Source organism: Chaetodon auriga, chromosome 16 (assembly GCF_051107435.1).
Source record: "Chaetodon auriga isolate fChaAug3 chromosome 16, fChaAug3.hap1, whole genome shotgun sequence".
NCBI lineage: Eukaryota > Metazoa > Chordata > Actinopteri > Chaetodontiformes > Chaetodontidae > Chaetodon > Chaetodon auriga.
The window spans coordinates 1,001,413-1,023,891 of record NC_135089.1 but is presented as its reverse complement, the minus strand read 5'-3'; the positions used below and the strand labels follow the sequence as shown (position 1 = coordinate 1,023,891).

At 51.4% G+C, this 22,479-nt stretch overlaps 1 protein-coding gene across 4 annotated transcripts in view; it reads left to right on the top strand.

Moving 5' to 3' along the window:
• Window positions 1-22,248, top strand: part of caskin2 (CASK interacting protein 2) — a 40,329-nt gene extending 18,081 nt beyond the window's left edge. Inside the window, exons 4-22 of one of the 4 annotated variants that reach the window (XM_076751780.1) lie at window positions 2,402-2,499; window positions 3,645-3,790; window positions 4,754-4,849; window positions 6,103-6,233; window positions 7,553-7,661; window positions 7,967-8,075; window positions 10,093-10,187; window positions 10,707-10,824; window positions 11,293-11,466; window positions 12,855-12,929; window positions 14,762-14,898; window positions 15,233-15,293; window positions 15,782-15,879; window positions 16,015-16,125; window positions 16,393-16,494; window positions 16,583-16,721; window positions 16,804-18,507; window positions 18,622-18,913; window positions 19,531-22,248. In XM_076751780.1, coding sequence (XP_076607895.1) covers window positions 2,402-2,499; window positions 3,645-3,790; window positions 4,754-4,849; window positions 6,103-6,233; window positions 7,553-7,661; window positions 7,967-8,075; window positions 10,093-10,187; window positions 10,707-10,824; window positions 11,293-11,466; window positions 12,855-12,929; window positions 14,762-14,898; window positions 15,233-15,293; window positions 15,782-15,879; window positions 16,015-16,125; window positions 16,393-16,494; window positions 16,583-16,721; window positions 16,804-18,507; window positions 18,622-18,913; window positions 19,531-19,627 — 3,892 coding nt within the window. In that variant the 3' untranslated portion in view covers window positions 19,628-22,248. Of the gene's footprint in view, window positions 1-2,401; window positions 2,500-3,644; window positions 3,791-4,753; window positions 4,850-6,102; window positions 6,234-7,552; window positions 7,662-7,966; window positions 8,076-10,092; window positions 10,188-10,706; window positions 10,825-11,292; window positions 11,467-12,854; window positions 12,930-14,761; window positions 14,899-15,232; window positions 15,294-15,781; window positions 15,880-16,014; window positions 16,126-16,392; window positions 16,495-16,582; window positions 16,722-16,803; window positions 18,508-18,618; window positions 18,914-19,530 lie in introns of all 4 variants that reach the window. The other 3 variants (XM_076751778.1, XM_076751781.1, XM_076751782.1) reach the window with 3 other exon arrangements.
• The last annotated feature ends 231 nt before the right edge of the window (window positions 22,249-22,479 follow it).

Below are 22,479 nucleotides of genomic sequence, written 5' to 3'. Positions count from 1 at the left end.
AGGGGGAAAACTGTAGTATTACTACATGAAAAACAGGATAATTCAACGCTGCAGGAATTGTGAGAAGCTAACGTGAAACTCTTCGATGTGAAGGATGAAACAGTTTGAAGATGAAGTGATGAAAACAAGGTTGTTAGAAAAGACGTGAGAGCAGTTTGTCAACTCTGAAAACGATTCTGACAATAAAGATCAGAGTTACCACCATCCCTCTGTCCGTCCCTCCGTCCATCCCTCCGTCCGTCCCTCCCTCCATCCCTCCGTCCGTCCCCCAGTCCGTCCCTCCGTCCGTCCCTCCGTCCGTCCCTCCATCCCCTTGTCTGTCCCTCCGTCCCTCCCTCCATCCCTCCGTCCGTCCCCCAGTCCGTCCCTCCGTCTGTCCCTCCATCCCCTTGTCTGTCCCTCCGTCCCTCCCTCCATCCCTCCGTCCGTCCCCTAGTCCGTCCCTCAGTCCGTCCCTCCGTCCGTCCCTCTGAGGGAAACACATAACTCATCTGCAGTGAAGTGAGACTGAGAGCTGCTCTCCATCCGGTCTGTGAGGTCACTGAGAGTCCTCCGTGTCCAGACTCCCGTGTCGGGCGGAGGCAGACAAAAGTAATGGAGTAAAAGTACAACATGTACCTCTGAGTGCTGGTGGTGATGAGAGATGAGGTCAGAGAGAGAGGAGGAGGAGGAGGAGGAGGAGGAGGAGGAGGAAGAAGGACCCGGAGCTGTTCACAGATCTGAGGTCTGTCAGGTGGGCAGGACTGAAGACCTGGTCTGCAGCCTCGGTCAGGATCCAGGAAGTACTCTGATCCTTTAAATCAGTAAAAGTACTTGGTTACAAGTTAAAGTCCTGCATTCACACTGAAATAAAAGTACAGAAGTATTCTCAAGTACTCACAGTAAAAGTACTCGTTTGGCTGAAAATGCACCAGCTTAATCTTTGAATGAGTATTTGATTAATGTTTGATGGTGAAGGGATGAAGTATTTGAAGTATTACTGTGGTATCAGTATTGAAATCCAGGAGGATCCTGGACCTGGTCTGATCCTGGCCCTGGTCTGGACCCGGTGTGATCCTGGGCCGGGTCTGATGCTGGACCCGGTCTGATGCTGGACCTGGTCTGATCCTGGACCTGGTCTGATCCTGGACCCGGTCTGATCGTGGCCCTGGTCTGATGCTGGACCTGGTCTCATCCTGAGCCCGGTCTGATCCTGGACCTGGTCTGATCCTGGCCCTGGTCTGGACCCGGTCTGATCGTGGCCCTGGTCTGATCCTGAGCCTGGTCTGATCCTGGACCTGGTCTGATCGTGGCCCTGGTGTGACTCAGAGGGCTCTGATGTCTTTGTGGTGATGGAGCCCCCCCCCCCCGCTCTCTCCTGCTCTCAGGACTCCGTCCATTACTGATGGAGCTGCCGCCGGCGCTGTCTGTTACTGCGCCTCCTGAATGCCGTCGCTCCCGTTACGCAACAGAAAGAAAGGAAGAGGAGCCGCTCTAAAAGCACCTCCCTCTCCGTCTTTGTTCCTCCTGCTGCTCCTCTAATGTCTCTGCCGGCTTTGTTTACAGTCGGCCTCGTGTAGCCTGTGGCTTTATTTCCTCTCCCGGGCTTCACGTGGGGGGGGCACATGTGGTCCACGTTAGGAGGTTTTTACAGAGCAGGAGCAGCAGATCAGGTGGTCTGAAAAGAAAATCTCCTCATTTAGATTTTCATCAGAACGTCGCTTCAACTTTCAGCTCACAATGACCGAAAACAGGTAGTGGTAAAAATACTGCATCAGTTTGCAGTATATGTATGTATCAGTATGAGTACCAGCACCCGACAGGAGCAGGACTGAAAATCAAGAGCACTGATGAAAACCGTCAGCGAGGTCACTGATTGGTCGACTGACTGTTACAGAACTCATCCAGTTCACTCAGTGTGATGTGTCTTAGAACACACACACAGACGAACACACACTGAGATGGAGGGGGCGTGGCTGCTCGGAGGGGGCGTGGCCGGTATCCTGATGTGTGCTCAGGTGTTGAGGTTTACCTGTAGCTGCAGGTCCACGCCTGACTCACACAGTAACACAATGATGTTCAGTCACACAGCGAGTCCAGACACACCAGAGAACATCACTGATAGAACCCTGTGTTACACACACACACACACACACAGGGGGGGGGGGGGAGGAGGAGGAGGAGGAGGAGGAGGAGGGAGGTCTGCCTCTGCTCCATGTTGAGCTTTGATTTGAAGCGTCACACTGTTTGAAGGTGGCTTCAGTCTCATGTCCGTCAGCTGATGCAGCCGAGATCAAACACACACTTTATAAACCCCGTTCACTGTGTGGAGCTCACAATGCTCTCCGTGTCTCTGTCCCTGCCCTGACCTTTGACCTCCGTGTCTCTGTCCCTGCCCTGACCTTTGACCTCGGCCGCTCAGGTTCTCGGCCCTGCACCACGCCGCCCTCACAGGGACCACAGAGCTGCTGTCTGCGCTGCTGGAGGCTCAGGCCACGGTGGACATCAAGGACAGCAACGGTGAGACACACACACACACACACACACACACACACACACACACAGAAGAAACACCTGAGCAGGTGGAGCTGCAGCAGGTGGAGCTGTGGTCATTGAGCTGTGGAACAACATACCAAGTTCATGTTGAAGGAGTGTTCCTTCATCAGCCTCTCAAAGATCCAGCAGAACGTTCTCTTTAGAACGGCACATTTCATTTTCCAGTCATGAGTCACATGACCTGTTTGTGTGTGTACACTGTGTATGTGTGTGTGTGTGTGTGTGTGTGTGTGTGTGTGTACAGTAGACAGCATCAGCTGGTTCAGACCATCACAGCAGATTAACAGCTGTGCTGCGTTCACTGCAGCTCGTTTACATCGGTGTGTCATCCTGTCTGTACAGTGTGTGTGTGTGTGTGTGTGTGTGTGTGTGTGTGTGTGTGTGTGTTTGATAGGGCTGTCAACATTGGCCCAAAAACGACATGCTAACATAATGAATGAAGTTGTAATGAACACATTTTGTCCATCAGAGAACAAACACACACGTCTTTTGAAATGTCTGCGTACCTACACGTCACAGAAAAACACAGAAGATACAACAAGTACTCATGACTGTTTGGGAGGAAGTGATGTCATAACTGAAGACTTGAGTATTTCTACACGCCTGTATTCGAGTATTTAAGTAAAGGAGTACTTGTTGCTCCCCTGACTGGAAGAAGTAGACTGATGTGTCTGTGTGTGTGTGTGTGTGTGTGTGTGTGTGTGTGTCTGTCTGTGTGTGTGTGTGTGTGTGTGTGTGTGTGTGTGTGTCTCTGTGTCTCTGTGTGTCTGTGTGTGTGTGTGTGTGTGTGTGTGTGTGTGTCTCTGTGTGTCTGTGTGTGTGTGTGTGTGTGTGTCTCTGTGTCTCTGTGTCTCTGTGTGTCTGTGTGTCTGTGTGTGTGTGTGTGTGTGTGTGTGTGTGTGTCTCTGTGTCTCTGTGTGTGTGTGTGTGTGTCTCTGTGTCTCTGTGTGTCTGTGTGTCTGTGTGTGTGTGTGTGTGTGTGTGTGTGTCTCTGTGTCTCTGTGTGTCTGTGTGTGTGTGTGTGTGTGTGTCTCTGTGTCTCTGTGTCTCTGTGTGTCTGCGTGTCTGTGTGTGTGTGTGTGTGTGTGTGTGCGTGTGTGTGCGTGCAGGCATGCGTCCGCTGCATTACGCGGCCTGGCAGGGAAAAGCTGAGTCGGTCCTGATGCTGCTTCGCTCCGGAGCTTCAGTGAACGGAGTCTCTCTGGACGGACACATTCCTCTGCACCTGGCAGCGCAGTACGGACACTACGAGGTGGTGAGTCAGCGCGTCAGACCGACCAATGGCTGATCAGACTGATCCCCAACACAGTAGTACAAACACTTGTATTGTACCATAGTGTTTTCTTCACGCTGGTATCAGTACTGCAGTAGCTGGTCAGAGTACTTCCTCTTGTGGTTGGATTTGTGGGATCAGACGGCGGTAACGGGGTGGAGGATGGGTGGAGCTGCAGATTTGGGGTGGTCGGCCTGGAGGGGGGGGTTTAATCCTGATGCCAGATCGGACTCCTGCTGTGCACCCCCCCCCCCCCCCGTTAGCTCAGACCATCGTCAGCCAGCAGAGTCTCTCCTTTATGTACACACGGTTTAGAGGTACTAGTACTACAAGTCTTATTTCCTACTAAAGGAAAAACTACTGCAAAGTGAAAAGTAGTAAAAGTATTCCAACCAGATTTCAGTACAAATTAATGACTTCATTATTTATTTCAAATCAAGTTTAACTTTTTTATTGTGGTCACAGATTTTTGTCTCTTTATTTGTCATAAACCACCAGAGAAGTACTTCTACTTTTGTACTTCAAGTACTTTTTACTTAGGGTACTTCTTCACTCTTACTTAAGGTTTTAAGTGTTTTTTTCCAGAATTTTGTTTTGAATTTCTGTGTCTCTTCTTGTCTTTTCCTCCGTCCACTGAAGCTGCTGTCTGTCTTCTTGTCTTTTCCTCCGTCCACTGAAGCTGCTGTCTGTCTTCTTGTCTTTTCCTCCGTCCACTGAAGCTGCTGTCTGTCTTCCTGTCTTTTCACTCGTCCACTGAAGCTGCTGTCTGTCTTCCTGTCTTTTCACTCGTCCACTGAAGCTGCTGTCTGTCTTCTTGTCTTTTCCTCCGTCCACTGAAGCTGCTGTCTGTCTTCTTGTCTTTTCACTCGTCCACTGAAGCTGCTGTCTGTCTTCTTGTCTTTTCCTCCGTTCACTGAAGCTGCTGTCTGTCTTCTTGTCTTTCAGTCTGAGATGCTGCTGCAGCATCAGTCCAACCCCTGTCTGGTCAACAAGTCCAAGAAGACGCCCCTGGACCTGGCCTGTGAGTTTGGGAGAGTCCAGGTGAGCTTGTCCGTCCCCCGTCCTCCATCATGTCACGTGGTCACGTGGGTGGCGCCGGGGTCGGTGGAGGTCAACGCGCGGCCACAGCTGCACAAACACGCGCATTGATTGTGTTGCCACGGCGACGTCTCCACGGCCTCAGTAAACACGACTGTTGTCTTTGTGGACTTTTCCTCTGTCCCTCTCTGTGAGCCAATCAGACGCAAGCTTTCTTTTCTCACTCGTATGTCGTCAGTCTGATGCACATGTGTACAATTACTGCACAGTAATGTGTGTGTGTGTGTGTGTCTGTCTCTGTGTGTGTCCTCAGCTGTCTCAGTGTTGTCAGGGTGTGTCTTCAGCAGCAGCTGTTGTCTTTCCGTTCCTTCCTGTTCCACCTCGTCCTGTTTCACACTCTTCATTCAAACACACAAACCTTTATTGTCCAGAACGTTAAGACGTGACGCCGCTCTGCTGTGACGTGAAATCAAAGCATGTGATCGGCGTTCATCACCAGTGTGTTAAAGAGTGAACAGATCTGGAGTCAGAGCACGAGGAGAGAAGCCTGATCTGGATGAAAAGAGCTTCTTTTGTCATCTGACTCCTGATCAGTGAGCTGCTGACTTTGAATCACATTTCACAAACAAACTGACAATGATCCTTCATTAGCTAAACGACCACGTTCGCTGTTAGCTTAGCGTAGTCAGGTATCTGCTGCTCACTCTGAACGACAGACAACATGTGATGCAACTTCCTGTTTGCTGCCTTTTGATTGGACAGCACTACACATGTTTCCAGTTTTACACACGACTCAAGTCTTCATCATCCTTTAAGCACTGATGCTGCGCCCGGAGGCGGGACTCGACGTTCAGACACAGGTGGGTCCTCTCACCTGTGTCCGAGCTCCGTCCAGCAGGTGGCGTTGGCTCTCCCCACGCCGCAGAGACGAACAGTCACATGTGGACGTGTCTCAGGTCTCCTGTAAGAACCGGTCTTAAAACATCACGAGTCAAACCTTATTTGTTCGCTGGCTGATGACGTGGTGCGTTTCCTGTTTCACACAAAACCGCCGCAGAGACATTTTTACACGTCAGCCTCCAGCTGTGACTCTGCGTCTGCTGCCAAACATCTGGGATCATTTCTGGTGTTCTGGGCCTCTGAGCATGACCTCATGCTCACCTGCAGGGTCTCTGACGCCGTTCCTTAGTCCCCGTTGTGTCGGCAGATATTTGGCGGTCCTCTGTGTCATCACGCTGTCTCTCCTCCCCCCTCAGGTGGCCCAGCTGCTGCTCAGCAGCAACATGGTGGTGGCGCTGCTGGAAGGAGAGAGGAAGGAGCCCACGGACTCGGCCTTCACCACGCCGCTACACCTCGCCGCCCGCAACGGACACAAAGACGTCATACGGTGAGAAAGCCGCTAACGGCTTAGCGCTCTGCTTTAGCTTGAAGCGCGTTGAGGCTCAGAGGCCAGCTCAGATCCCTGCACTCTCCCTGTGTGTCAAAGAACTGATTGATGGTTTATTTCTGGTCTGCTGCTCCGTTACGAAGCGTCCAGACCTCTCAGCTGGTCTGGGTCCAGGTCTGCTTCCTGTCCCCGGAGTTCAGACTGAGCCAGGAGGCTCAGAGTTCAGTTTTCTGGTCCACGTCGCGTCTCACGTGGAGCTCGCTGACAAACTCTGCCGTCCTGTAACGAACGGGAGTGAACGTTGATCCAGGATCAGTGTATTTTGCAGATTTCTGTCATTTTGTTGAGGCGTTGTTGTTTCCTGTCAGAGGTGAGTCTGTCTGCTGCGTGGATGCCGAAGGCAGAGGGCGAGGCCGCTGTGGTTTGTGGTCGTTAACCACCGAGCGGCACGTTTGAACGGGACCATGAACTGTGTGTGTGTGTGTGTGTGTGTGTGTGTGTGTGTGTGTGTGTGAGAGGTTGTCTTTTCTTCATGCCTCACATTCCCTGCAGAGCTCTGAAATACACTACAACATCCCTGTGACCCAGATTCAGCGCTGTTATCCCTGATGTGTGTGTGTGTGTGTGTGTGTGTGTTCACTGGAAGCTTCCAGTCAGCGTTTTAGGCTTTTACATGAAGCTGCCTCCCTGAAGGACTCGGTGTGTGCAGCCTCACCTGGTCAGAGATGAACGAGCTTCACTTTTCACTGAAGAGTTTTTCACGTTTACGTTTCAAACACACAAACAAAAAACACCAAACCAGAAAAAGTCTGATTTAAAGTCACTTCATTAGAATCCAGTTCAGTGCAAAGAGGACAGACAGTGCAGATAAAACCACAGCAGAACACATCTGGACCCTGTAGACCAGCTCCTCCTCATGCGATCTGACTTGTCTTCACTGGTCCCCCATCAGACTCAGAATCCAGGCCCTGTGATCCCTCATAGAGGTCTGCAGCAGCTCTGTCTCACCAGCAGGTCTCTGAGATCCAGACTTCAAACTAAAGCAGACTTTGAGGTTCTGGTTCCTGACCTGTCCCCCTGTGGAGTGCAGATCTGTGGACTCCTTTAAAGAGCAGCTCAGGACCTGGTCAGACCAGTTCATGGTCTAAACCACCAACACCTAAACTCATTCATTAGATTTTCACCTTATTTGACACAAAACTGCCTTTGGACTCACGAGACGTGAAACTTGTGACTCTTTTGAACCAAACCCCCTTTGAGGGGGGGTCCTCAGGTGCAGGACTCACAGGTGGGTGGTGTGTGTCTCTGTCCTGCTCCAGGCTGCTGCTGAAGGCCGGCATCGACATCAACAAGACCACCAAGTCTGGAACGGCTCTGCATGAAGCGTCCCTGTACGGGAAGACGGAGGTGGTGCGGCTGCTGCTGGATGTAAGTTCAGAAGGTGGAGACACTGTTACCTGCAGGGTCGGCACCAGTGATGTCACCTGTTACCTGTCGGCCAGGTTAACATGTCCAATGCTTTGATTTATTATCAAATACCTGCAGAACTAATCACATTCCCATCAGCCTCAGCTGGACGCGCTAATGTTAGCATGCTAACGGCTAAGATAATGAACATGCTTGACGTCAGCGTGTTAGCATCGTGAGCATGTTAGCGTTTAGTTCAGGCTAAAGGAGGCGAGACGGGTTAAAGAGCAGAGCTCGTCTCTGTGTCCTCTATGTTGTCCCTGCAGGCCGGAGTGGACGTGAACATCCGTAACACCTACAACCAGACGGCGCTGGACATCGTCAACCAGTTCACCACGTCGCACGCCAGCAGGGACATCAAGCAGCTGCTGCGAGGTCAAACGCTTTTCTTCTTCTACTCCTCTGTCTTCACTTCCTGTGTTCCTCCTCTGAGGACGAAGCTTCACCTGACGTTACTCAGACAGCGGCTGTGTCGACGTTTCAGCTTACGTAACGTTAAACAGCGAGCTCGCCAACTTCAAAGACGAGGCTGAAAAAAGACGAGGCTGCTCACACTCAAATTTAACAGAGCTGTGTGTGTGTGTGTGTGTGTGTGTGTGTGTGTGTGTGCATACTGTGTGTGTGTGTGTGTGTGTGTGCGCATACGCATACTGTGTGTGTGTGTGTGCATACTGTGTGTGTGTGTGTGTGTGCGCATACTGTGTGTGTGTGCGCATACTGTGTGTGTGTGTGTGTGTGTGCGCATACTGTGTGTGTGTGTGTGTGTGCATACTGTGTGTGTGTGTACAGTGTGTGTGTGTGTGTGTGTGTGTGTGTGTGTGCGCGTACTGTGTGTGTGTACAGTGTGTGTGTGTGTGTGTGTGTGTGTGTGTGTGCGCAGTGTGTGTGTGTGTAAAGTGTGCAGTGTGTGTGTGTGTGTGTGTGTGCAGTGTGTGTGTGAGTGTGTGTGTACAGTGTGTGTGTACAGTGTGTGTGTGTGTGTGTGTGTACAGTGTGTGTGTGTGAGTGTGCAGTGTGTGTGTGTGTGTACAGTGTGTGTGTGTGTGCAGTGTGTGTGTGTGTGTGTGTGTGTGTGCAGTGTGTGTGTGTGTGTGTGTACAGTGTGCAGTGTGTGTGTGTGTGTGTGTGTGTGTGTGTGTGTGTGTATGTGTGTGCATACTGTGTGTGTGTGTGTGCATACTGTGTGTGTGTGTGTGTGTGCATACTGTGTGTGTGTGCATACTGTGTGTGTGTGTGTGTGTGTGCAGTGTGCAGTGTGTGTGTGTGTGTGTATGTGTGTGCATACTGTGTGTGTGTGTGTGCATACTGTGTGTGTGTGTGTGTGTGTGTGCATACTGTGTGTGTGTGCATACTGTGTGTGTGTGTGTGTGTGTGTGCAGTGTGCAGTGTGTGTGTGTGTGTGTGTGTGTGTACAGTGTGCAGTGTGTGTGTGTGTGTGTGTGTGTGCATACTGTGTGTGTGTGTGTGCATACTGTGTGTGTGTGTGTGTGTGTGTGTGTGTGTGTGCATACTGTGTGTGTGTGTGTGTGTGTGTGCATACTGTGTGTGTGTGTGTGTGCATACTGTGTGTGTGTGTGTGCAGTGTGCAGTGTGTGTGTGTGTGCGCGCTCTCTCCGCTCTGTAATCCCGCCGTCTTTTGAAGCTCCTGTGGGAGCAGACTGAGGGAATAATGAGCGGCTTGTTGAGGAGCTGATGTAAACATGGACGTCTTGTCTTCTGCTGCAGAGGGACATGAACGACTCGTACACACATGAATTACCCACGTGTCGCGTTCGCCGCCTCGTGCGGCCGTTGCGTCTCTGCGGATCCGAGCGAGTCGTCGCTGAGGATCCGTCTGCCGCCTTCAGACGTCTTTAGTCCAAAAACAGGCGTCTTATTTTGGTAACCGGCTCTGGCTTCCTGTGTTTTCAGCTTCAGTTTAGTTGAATTAGTGTTAGCATTTGTCTTATTAAGGCTAATCTGTCCTGTGTTGCTCTCTCTGGTTTGACCCTCTCAGACTCCTGCAGCTCCTCGTTCTTCACTGCAGAGCTCCTGGAAGCCGGTCGTAGAAATCCTTCGTTTCAGTCGTCTGTGCGTCTTCTTCCTTTGTGTCTGACTCAAAGGTGAAACCTCGGGGGTTCGGACGTGTTCTTGGCTGCGGCTCAGATTCACGCTCCTCCTCAGACGTGTTTGTACAGCGTGCCGTTACTCACCACGAGCAGTTAGTCTGAATCAGAGGAGTCGTTTCAGGAGGAAGTCGTTAGTGACGAGCAGGAAGCTGCGTTCTCTCTCTCTGAGCTCGTCAGACGTGTTTCCTCTGACGAGTTGAAGCCGTTTCTGTTAAAAACAAACAGATTTTCTCTGAAATGAAGACGTTTAACTGTAGAAATCTAACTGGCTGTCTCCTCCACAGATGCGACGGGTGTTTTGCAGGTCAGAGCTCTGAAGGATTACTGGAACCTCCACGATCCCACGGCCCTCAACATCCGAGCCGGAGACGTCATCATGGTGAGACGCCACGCTGTGACATCACTCCACAGGAGGCCTCTGTGTGAGGTCTGAGCGTCGTTCGCTGGAGCTCCTCAGACTCTACAGGCTTCATTGAGCAGTAGTCAGTGACCACAGATCAGACAGGTTCAGGTCCAGGTTCAGGTTCAGGTTCAGGTTCAGGTTCAGGTCCAGGTTCAGGCTCAGGCTCAGGTCCAGGTCCAGGTTCAGGTCGAGGTCCAGGTTCAGGTCCAGGTTCAGGTTCAGGTTCAGGTTCAGGCTCAGACTCAGACTCAGGTCCAGGTTCAGGTCCAGGTCCAGGTCCAGGTTCAGGTTCAGGTTCAGGTTCAGGTTCAGGTCCAGGTTCGGGCCTGCTTTGGTTCGATCAGACTCGGTGTGAACGTGTTGGACTCCTGAAGGTACCTCCACCTCGTGAGGAGAGACAAGAGAGCGTACTTACGTACGCGTACGTACTCATTTTGGGTGGGGGGTTGACGCCAGGTGTCGGGGGCCCGTAGTGACCCGTCTCGTCCTCTGCAGGTGTTGGAGCAGCACGTGGACGGACGCTGGAAGGGACACATCCACGACACCCAGAGAGGGACGGACCGAGTCGGCTTCTTCCCGCCGTCCATCGTGGAGGTCATCAGCAGAAGAAACGGTCAGTCACGCAGAGAGGACGTCTCTGAAGAGACGCCATGAAAGCACCCGCAGGTCAAAGGTCATGTAGGAAACACAGCAAGTTAGAGGAGACCTGGTCCTTGAAGGGTCGGTCAGGCATGGACGTATCAGGCCGCAGGTCCTGGTTTTGGTCAGAATGTCAGCAGACGCTGATGAAGTCGGTTAGCTGGTCTCGTCTCGTCTCTGCGTCCGTTTGATAGTTCCATCTTCGTCCTCAGTCCAGACCTTCATCACCTCAAACAGGACGGAGATCGGAAATCCTCCATTTTCAGTCAGAAACTAATCCGCCTGCTTCCAGACCATCCCATGCTCCACCCCCTCTGTCCTCCCTGCTGCATCCATACCACATAATGACTGACCTCCACCTCTAACCATCAGCTTGATAACCTCCCCCTCCTCCTCCCCCACTCCTCCTCCTCCTCCTCCTCCTCCCTGTCTCGCCCTATAGGGGGCACCCTGTCCCGGCACGCCTCTCTGCCCACCCAGCGCCAGCAGCTCCTGTCCAGAGCCCCCCTGTCCTCCAGCCTCAGCTCCGCCCCTCAGACCGACGACTCCTACACTCTGTACGCCCCCCCCACCCACGTGGTGCTGCCGCTAGCCAACGGCCTCGCCGCCAGCACAGGTATACACACTGAGGACACACACACTGAGGACAGACACTGAGGACACACACACTGAGGACACACACACTCAGGACACACACACTGAGGACAGACACTGAGGACACACACACTCAGGACACACACACTGAGGACAGACACTGAGGACACACACACTGAGGACACACACACTCAGGACACACACACTGAGGACAGACACTGAGGACACACACACTGAGGACACACACACTCAGGACACACACACTGAGGACAGACACTGAGGACACACACACTGAGGACACACACACTCAGGACACACACACTGAGGACAGACACTGAGGACACACACACTGAGGACACACACACTCAGGACACACACACTGAGGACACACACACTGAGGACAGACACTGAGGACACACACACTCAGGACACTCTCTCAGTGTGTGTGGTGTGTGTGTGTGTGTGTGTGTGTGTGTGTGTGTGTGTGTGTGTGTGTGTGTGTGAAGCTGCAGCAGTGACTTGTGATGCCAGGGGCGTCCTGGTTAAACACTTTTGGGAACCACAGATTTGTCCTCGTCTGTCGCCTGCTCTTCTGTCACATGGATGTGTTCTTCATGCAGAACCTTTGGAGACTTTGACAAAGTGTGTCGTCATGTGATTTTAGCTTTAATCAATCTTCAGATGACACCAAGCCTTGGTGATCAGGAGTATTGGTGTGGTACTGATGTCTTGTCTGCAGAGCTGTTTCTAACCCTGAACCTGATCCCAACAGGAAGTAAACAATCACTAATCTGCATGAAGAACAAAGATCTTTCCACACTAAGAGTCCAGCATCACAGATCAGGTCCAGCAGATTCCTCCTCAGACAGAGATCCAGTCAGATCTGTTTCTATCTACAACCTCGATTCCAAAAACGTCAGAAAACATCTGAAAAAAACTGACAGCCGCTTCATGTGTTCATCTCCTTCATCCTTCATGTGTTCACAAAGTGGTGAACCTCCATCCTCTGTGATCGACTGAGTCTTTCCAGGACGCCCCTTTCATACCCAGTCATGATCCTCTCACCTGTTAATCAGCCTGTTTACCTGTGGAATGTTCAAACAGGTGTTTTTGGAGCGTTCCACATCTTTCAGTCTGTGAAACGTGTTGCTGCATCAGATTCACAATAAGAGATATTTACAGAAATCAATGAAGCTGATGAGGAAGAACATTAAATACATTGACTTTGAGCTGATCTCAAGTCAGTTTGTGTCAGAGGATCAGATCAGCTGATCACTTCCTGTTATATTTTGGTTTTCACAGTGTCTTGACTTTTTTGGATTCGGGGTTGTAATCTTTGTCCTCCACCTCACCCCCCCTCAGTCAGTCCCCCTACAGAACGCAGTCCATCAGAGTCTTTGTGTCTGATAGGTTTGTCTCCAAGCCGCCTGTCTCAGTCTGAGTTTCCCTTCGAGGACATCTGGGTTCTCAGGGACTCGTGTCATGGTAAGAGCCCCCGAACGACAGCTTCTCCTCCCCGGCTGTTCTGAAGCTGCCTCGCTGCCCCGCTCAACGCTCTGCATCCGGACCTGACACACCGAGACCACTCGCCGGAGCTCCTGTCCATGAAAGCTGATGGCTGTTTCGCCTTCGCCGCACGTCGCTTCACGTTACCTCACGTCGCTTCATGTTACCTCACATCGCTTCACGTTACCTCACGTTACCTCACATCGCTTCACGTTACCTCGCGTCGCTTCACGTTACCTCACATCGCTTCATGTTACCTCGTGTCACTTCACGTTACCTCACATCGCTTCACGTTACCTCACATCGCTTCATGTTACCTCACATCGCTTCACGTTACCTCACATCGCTTCACGTTACCTCACATCGCTTCACGTTACCTCGTGTCACTTCACGTTGCCTCACATCGCTTCACGTTACCTCGTGTCACTTCACGTTACCTCACGTCGCTTCACGTTACCTCGTGTCACTTCACGTTACCTCACATCGCTTCACGTTACCTCACGTTACCTCACATCGCTTCATGTTACCTCACGTTACCTCACATCGCTTCACGTTACCTCACGTTACCTCACATCGCTTCATGTTACCTCGCGTCACTTCACGTTACCTCGCGTCGCTTCACGTTACCTCGCGTCGCTTCACGTGACCTCGCGTTGCTTCACGTTACCTCATATTGCCTCACATTACCTCATGCCGCTTCACATTATTTCACATCTCGCCTCACCTGGCTCTACGTTGCCACTTCACGTTTCATGTGATCTTGCGTTGTTTCGACACTTCACCTCACTTCAGATCGTCTCACGTCACTGAAGCGGTGATGCTGCCGCTTCATGTTTCGTTGCATCGTATCTTGTCGTCTCCCTTCGTCTTCCGTCGTCTTCAGTCTCACTGTCAAAGCACAAACTGGCTTCTTAGAGACCGTCCAGGTTGGAAAAGTGATGTGAGACAGGTGTAAATTAATGAAGCGCTCGTCACTGAGGCCAAGCGTACAGGTGAGGGAGGTAGACGGTCGTCTCGGTGTGTCGGGTCCGAACGCTTTGTTTGATTCTCTGTATCGTCTGCTTCAGGCTGCCGTCAGAGCGTCTGGCTGTCAGTAATCCCTGTTGTTGTCCTCACAGGTGCCACAGGAGGGCGACGCTGGTTCACGCCTGCTCTCATTATTTTAACTGTCACGCTGTAAAAAGTTTAGTGGAGGCTCAGTTTTACTGATCTGACTCAAAGAGTCCTCTGATGTAGCTGGATGAAAGGCCCATGAAGGGTTAGGAACGTCTTTTTATGTATTACATACCAAGTTAAAGGGGTTTAGCTCAGTAGTTCTGCTGCGTTTGGCCATGAACTCTATTTTTTTGGGTTTCAAAGGGGAGTTTTGATTCTATCATTCACATCCTTAAGCCAGGACGTCATGTCGTAGGTCTGAAGTTGTTAAGCGACAGTTGAGATGTTAAACTCTAAAAGTCTTCAGTTCATACCAAACCTCAGAGTTGTGTTGATCAGACTCGTGTCAGACTGCGACAGCGAGTCGTGTCCTGAAAGCCTGATGCTGCATCACTGTCATTAATGGACTCCTGCCTGCAGCTGTGCTCTCCTGCTCTGCACCAGCACAGCTTTTAGACCAGAATCCTGCATCCCGCCCGTCACCCCGTCACCACCCCAGTTGTCGCTCCCGGGCCCTCGGCCCTTTGGCGCCGTTCTCTCAGAGCATCTGCTGCTTCCTGTGGCCTGGCGCCGATCCCGTGCTGTGTCGGATGCTCCAGCTCGTCCCTCCTGAACGCCGTCGACTCACTTTTGTTTCGCTTGTTTTTTGGCTGCAGCTGGAGACAGGAACAGCGTCGGGAGCACCGGCAGCGTCGGCAGCACCCGCAGCGCCGGCAGCGGACAGAGCACCGAGAGCAACAACGCCCCCAACGGGCTCCAACACAACACTGGTCACAGTGACAGCGCCAGCAAGGTACAGTCACCTGAGACACCTGCTGGTCCGTCGGCTTCACGTGGTCGCGATTTAACTCCCCGAATCCCTGAAAAATCAAAGATGTGGTCAGTGATTCAGAGTCAGGCTCCTTAAAATCAGCTGATTCACACAGAAATATTCCTAAATCATTTCCAGGATTTCATCTCTGAAGTTGCAGTTTGTCTCTGATTTCTGGTCGTTTTCTACACGTCTTATTATGAACAAAGGTCACATGATGAAGAAGCAGTTTGAATGTTGTTCTAAACCTCGTCAGGCTGCTCGTTCCTCTGCTCTTCAGTTGAAAACTGCTCACTGGCTGTATTTCTGTGTGCAGCCGGCGCCCCCTGTTGACTCTGGACGCTCAGACCTCAGCACACAGCCCGATCATCCTGCAGGTGATTTTCTCTTTAAGGACCTTTTGCTGTCTGTACTTCATTTGTTTGTGAGCATGTTTAGATTTTTTATTTTCTCCCTTTCTGTGATCTCTTGAAATTAATTCAAACCATTACAGAAATTGAACTTTTTCCCTTTTTATTTGACCCATTGAGAAGATGACAAGAGGCTCAGCGTCACTTTTGAGATCTTCATTCTGCTGTTCAGAGTGTGTTTACAATCCTGTTCATTATGGCACATTTTAAACCAGATAAGATAAGATAAGACTTTATTGATCCCAAACAGGGCAATTTAAGTCGTTACAGCCAAAAAAAGAGAAGGCCTAAGATAAAAAGAGTTCAGGGTACAGAACAGAAAATCATGTATATGTACAAGAGTCTGTAGCTTATCTGTTGTGCACTTTGAAGTGTTTTAATACAAACTCAAACTCCTCGGAGAGTTTACAGTCAGAGGGTGAGGTGTGCTCAGGTGTGCTGTGATGTCACTGCAGGTGGGACTCCTCGGAGGCAGACGGTGACGGTGCAGAGGCCTGCAGAGCAGAGTTTCTCCCACCAGTTTGTTCGTCCTCAGCAGCTGCTGGAGGGGAAGGTAGAGACCAGCACGCAGACTGGAGACCACCTGTCTCCAGACGTCTCATTGTGTTCATCAATTCTTTTTAACGTTATTTATTCAATTAGAATCCTGCTGAATGGACAGTGTGTCTGTTCTTGGTGTGTGTTGTAGGATGCAGAGGCCATCTATCAGTGGCTGAGTGAGTTCCAGCTGGAGCAGTATACTGGGAACTTCATCAGTGCTGGTTATGATGTTCCAACCATCAGCAGGATGACTCCCGAGGTGAAAACAGACTGCGGCAGATTGAACCTGGTGGTTCTGATGGCTGATACCTATTTATGTTTCAAAGCAAAAGTTTGTAGATTTTGTTGAACCGATTGTTCACGTCAGTCACCTGTTAGTGGTTTAAACACTAACCTGTAGAACTGACCTGCAGTTTGGTGTAAAGTCAAAGTGTCCTGACTCTGAACCACCGTGTGAAACTCATCTTATAGAGAGAGTAATGTGCTGACTGGCCCGTCGATGTCTTCTGTCTTTGTCTGTCTGCAGGATCTGACCGCCATCGGAGTGACCAAACCAGGCCACCGCAAGAAAATCTCCCTGGAGATCAACAACCTGAACATCCCTGAGTGGCTGCCTGAGTACATCCCAGTAAGACGTCCAGCTGTTTACTCACGAATACACTGACTCCCAAACACTGTGATACCAACTGATCTGAGTGATCTGTTATTTCTCACAGTCTGATCTGGGCGAGTGGCTGAGTGCCATCGGCCTCCCACAGTACCACAAAAAACTCTCTGAAAATGGCTACGACTCCATCAGCATTGTCAAAGACCTCACATGGGAGGATCTGCAGGAGATCGGCATCACCAAGCTGGGTGAGGACACGTATGTTGAGTCAATACGGCTGCTGGGACCAGTGTTTTCTACTTTGACGTGATGGTTGAATTTTTCCTCCAGGCCACCAGAAGAAGCTGATGCTGGCAGTGAAGAAGCTGTGTGACATCCAGAGGGCGATCCTTCAGGCTGAATCAGGCCAAGGCACGCTGCGCCGCAAAGCCCCTGGAGCCCTGCACCTGGTCACCATTGAGCCGCCTGACGCAGCAGGTGAATGCTCTTCTCCTCACACCCCAAAGATGCTGACCTTCCAGGACAGCGAGCTGAGCACTGAGCTGCAGACGGCCATGTCCAGCCACTACGGTGGCTGTGAGGAAGGCTTCGCCATCAAAAACGCAGTGGGAATGTCCCAGAGCCAGGAGAGCATTGACACCCGGTCCAGGGGCTCCGGACGCTCCCAGGAGCCTCCCACAGCTTCCATCACCCCCCACAGCTGGTCCCAGGAGAGCCTGGATGGCAGCCCCGCCAAGGAGAGGAACCTCCCTGAGGGCTGGGACCAGAGGCCTCTGCAGCAGCAGCCGCTGCCCAAGCAGGTGCCTTTGGGCACGGCAACCGTATTTAAGTACCCGGCAATCCCAGCCAAGCCCAAACTGTCTGGATCTCAGGGTCCCTCGCCTCATGGCTCCCCAGCATTGAAGGGTTTCAGCTACCTGCATTCTCACTGTGGCTCCACAGACCTGAGCTCATCTCCCAGGCCTGAGGACCACTCCATGACCCTGATGCCGCCCAAGAAGCGCACCCAGAGCATGACCCGCTACGCTCTGTCGGACGGAGAGCCCGATGAGGATGACGAGGAGGCAGCATTTCCTTCAGGAAACCTGTCATCCTATGCCACCTTGACCCGCAAACCCGGTCGCAGCCAACTAGCTCGAATACAGTCGAGTCCAGAAAAGAATGGCAACGTGGGACGTAGTCAGTCCTTTGCGGTGCGCGCCCGAAAAAAAGGTCCCCCTCCTCCTCCTCCAAAGAGACTGAGCTCAGTGAGCAGCACCACCAGCGGGGAGCTGAGCGACAGCAGCACGACGTCATCTGCTGGTGGGGCGATTACGGACAGTCCAGTGAGTGTGAGGAGCATTGCAGCCTCTTTGGAAGGCAGGACAGATGGGAAGAACCCGGCGGGACCTAAACCGGACCACATCCAGCAGGAGCCTCCACCCCCCTCTCTCAGCTCTGCAGGGCAGGAACCCAGGGAGGCTGCTGGGGTGAGGAGGAGGGTGCAGAGTGAGTGTGTTCCCACCCAGACCAGCAGCAGCGCCGAGCCAGATCGAGGGGTGAAGTCTGATTCTGAGGAAGAAGAATCTAAAGGGAGCAGACTGGAGGGCTCCTCATCCCCTCAGAACAGCTCCAGTGAGTGCATCCCCTTCGCCGAGGAGGGGAACTTAACCATCAAACAGAGACCCAAAGCTCCAGGGCCACCCAGGGCTGAGGCCGTGCTCGAGCCTCCGGAGAAACCAGCAGCCAAGAACCTGGAGGTGCCGGAGTTTAATCTGAAGGAGTCGGACACGGTGAAGCGCAGACACAAACCCAAAGACAAAGAGCAGGGAGGAGGTTCCCCCAGCAGAGAGGGAGAAGGGGCAGCTGGGTCAGAGTCTGGCAGAAGCAGGCCTCCATCTCAGAGCCAGGAAGAGGTCAGTTTGAGGATCAGTGAGGCCAATCTGGAGAGGCCAGCCAGTCCGGCAACAGGATCGCCCATCAAACCTCCGCTCTCTCCAAAACCACCTGCTGTTGCTCCAAAACCCATCCGCCACAGTCTGCTGGCAGCACAAGGTAAGATACTAACAGCATCTTCTGGGACTTTGAGGGGGGGTCTTGCTGGATTTGACCTGGGACTTGAACCAGGACTTGAAATTGATATTTGACCTGCTGTTGTCTCTTCAGCAGCTGGACTCTCCTCTCCACCTCTGACTGTCAACGTGGTTCAAAGCGTGGCCTTCACCTGTCCGTCCTCTCCTGCTCACGGGCCCCCAGCTCCACCTCCGGCCCCTCAGGCCCCTCAGAGTCCCTCTCTGACGGCAGCGAGGCCTCAGGTGTGTGTGGTGGGTCCCGGTCTTCTCCCTGAGTCATCCTGTGGAACTGAGGTGGTTCAGCAGAGACTAGATCAGACCAGCACCTCTCTGGAAGCAGCTCTGAAGGCCGTTGAGAGAAAACTGAACCTGGAGGACAACTCAGACAGGTAAGACTGTCAGATGTGGTCTTCATTTTCCCTCCCAGGTTGCTTAATTTGAAGGATTTCTAGAGGCATGTGGAGGTGAAAGTACACAAAACAAAAAAATGAAGAATTTTATTCAACAAAAATCCAAAGTTTTGTCTTTGGACCACTTGGGGGCTCTGAGCCCTTAAGAACCACTGAAGTAGAAGTCCCCAAATTAACAATAAGAAAAGATGATAAGTCAGGAATTAACATTTAAATCTGAATTTAATTTCGAAATGGGAAATAAAATTAATTGGGCATGTTAGCACACAGATGTTAGCATTTATGTTGAAGCCTCACAGAGCTGCTAGCTTGGCGTGGGACCGTTAGCCTTCAGGTTCTGTCTGTAACGTCGCCTCAGCCACAAACTTCTCATGAGATTCTTCTGTGAGCACATTCATGCTCTCCAGAGGAAGCACACCGTGGAGTCTGTGACGCCACCCTGAGGTCAGAGGTCATGTTGGTACGGCTGTGAGAACAGTAACATCAGTCTGCTGTCCTAAGCGAGCTGTAGTGGACTCAGCGTCCTGTAGGGGGCAGCAGAGTTTCAGCCTGTCAGTATTCATCCATGTTTGTTGTTTGTCATGTTTTCTCTGCAGCGGAGCAAACACGGTGAAGTCTGCGGGGACCATTCTGGACGACATCGGCAACATGTTTGACGACCTGGCCGACCAGCTGGACGCCATGTTGGACTGACGACTGTAAACGCCTCAAAAGAAAAACGTTGACCCTCAAGCCCAGGAAGTGAAACAGGAAGAGAGAAGGAGGGGAGAGGAGGCTCGGCAGAGACGTTTAAGGCCTCAAAGAGTCGTCCTGATCTCAGCCTGAACACCAGCACTCAGACTCCACTGTGCATCCTTCACCCACGTCTCTCAGACTGTGGACGGTTTCCCTTTTTTAACCTTTTTATCGCTCGTGTTGTCACGTCTCGTCATGCGTGAACCAAACAGAGACAGAAGTGGGACCAGCGGCGTTTCATCAGCCGCTGTGAGGAAAATCTCCCCCTCACTAATGATGTAACATGAAGTTTTATATGTTTGGATCTACAGAGAGACGAGGTGCTGACCTCACTTCCTGTCCGGCGTCTGTTCTGCCAGCTTCTGAAACGTGTTCCCGCCGGTAAATCCGTGTTTTAATGTAAACGAGCTTCTCGAGGTCAGAACAGCTGATCTGGTTTCTTCTTCCCTGAATGTTCAGAGTAGAAGCAGCGCTGCGTTCAGGTGCTGCTGGTGTTTCAGTTAATGACCGGATCCTTTGATCAGACACCGACACGCCGCACACAGTCTAGAACATCAGACAGAGGAACGCGTGGGGAAGGTTCCAGCTTCCACCAGGGGGCGCCCATCGTCCCACAAAAACAGTAGCAATGAGATAAAACGCTCAGACAAACGGTGAAGTGACTCCACGTGTGAAGAAACAGGCGACAGAAGCTTCTAATCAAACAGAAACCTGAGTGATGTTTTCTGGACGAATCGTCCTCATCCGCCACGTTTCAGCCGGTGGAACAGAAGCTGGACCTCCGTCTCTCTCCAGCTCGTCGGGTCTGACCATTTCAAACTTTCCCTTTGTAATATTTAAAGAGAGTCTATTTTATACCCAGTGATCGTGAGCGCCTGCCGCTCCGCTCGGCTCGGCTCGCCGTCGGAAGGTCGGCGTCGTTCACGTGTTGTTGAGTCTGAACGAAGCGAAGCGTGTTCGGCTCACTGCAGTCAGTGTGTGTGCACAGTGGACGACGGCACGTGATATACATACTATTTTTTGATATTCATTTTAGCCAAATTAGTATTTAAATTAGAGTTATCTAAATATGTATATTGTACACTAGAGGTCTATACAGGAGCAGATATTCAACCAAAGTCTTTGTACAGATGTCCCTCAGATGTCTTCACAAACATTTCCTTTAAACGTGCTGAACTGCCTCTTCCTGTTCTTCTGCCGTGTTGATGAAATGTTTTTTTGAATGGATCAATCTTCAGTGTTTTGCATGTGGTAGCTCTGTCCCAACGTGTCGTGAAAAGGCCGTTAGCCTCGCGTGTCTCATGTCTGCTGCTTTGTTTCTCCATCTGTGAGTCTCAGGAAAATGCCTCCTGACCGAACGCTCGCTCGCCTCCGTGTTCGGCCGAATCAGCCAGAAATCAAAGAAAAGAAATGAAGTGTGAGACATGTTTTCATACATGAGGAGGAGTATTCAGCTTGTCTTAAAAAGATTCAGCTGTTTATGTGGATGACGTCAAGGCGGCGGACGAACAGATGTTTAGCATGTCACCGTTGTCCAGCAGGGGGCCACGTAGACCTGACAGGGTCACACCGTTCTCTCACAGCAGGAACGCACTGTCCGTGTGTTAGCTTAGCATCGCTGCACGTGACTCCACCGCTCAGTCACAGCGCAAACGGCAGGAGGGAAGTACGGACGTGTTTTTACCTGTCATCCTGCAGGTGATCTTACTGTCTGTCCAGGTCCAGACCTGCAGCTGGGACAGCGCAGCAGTTACACCGCCGCATGCTGAAGGCCTGCGTCTGTTTGCCCTGAGCTTTGCCTGACAGGTGTGACTGAGCGGCAGAGTAACGTAGCGACGTCACACACGAGGTTAGCGTGAATCCAAACGTCCAGACCCACAAGCGTGACGTCAGCTCCACATGGAGGATTCTGGACTCGATCAGCTCGAGCAGAGAGGTTTGCTGGTTTTACTTGGTCCTGACGTTCACTGATCGCAGCCTTTTGAAGTGAATTCATCTCACTTCACGTGGAACTCGTGGTTAAAGCGTCGACGTCGAGTACATTTGATGCTTCAGTTGGCGTGATGTCGTGGGAGCGCCGCTGCAAGGCAACGACAACATGGACGCCTGAAGACTCCTCGCAGATGTCGTCTCTCTTTGCTTCTTTCCATATTAGAACGTTAAAATGACGACATGTTAACTTCTCATCCACTGAAAATGACCTTTGAAGGCAGCAGGAAGTGGTTTGACTGAGGACCTGATTTCTCTCAATGAGGCATTTTAAATTCTCCGCGTGCAGCGGCCGAGCACAGGTGACCTGAGGTGAGCGCTGACTCACCTGTGACGATGACTGACGCCACATTCCTCCAGTTTTCAAACCAAAACACAGACGACGTCTGATCAGAAGCAGCTACAGTGTATTGATCCGCAGTATCAGTCAGCAGCATGTTGGAGGTCAGAGTGCGTGTGTGTGTGTGTGTGTGTGTGTGTGTGTGTGTGTGTGTGTGTGTGTGTGCGTGCGCATCATGCTGGTATTTCCTGTCCTTTCACTCGCTCTTTGTCCTCTGCTGGTTTTGTTTAACCATTAAAAACTGATGATGTTGCTGTTTGTGTGTTTTTATTGAAGAGAAGAAAAACATGAAAACATCTTTGTCGTCTGATGATCTGAATCTGAGATCAGAGAGAAAACTACAACACGGGACAGTTTACGGCACTGTAGTACTTTTACTCTAATACATGAAGTACATTTACATACTTCTACTGAAGTCACATTTTCACTGCAGGACTTGTACTTGTCACAGTGTGTATTAGTATTTTTACTGCAGTGAGGG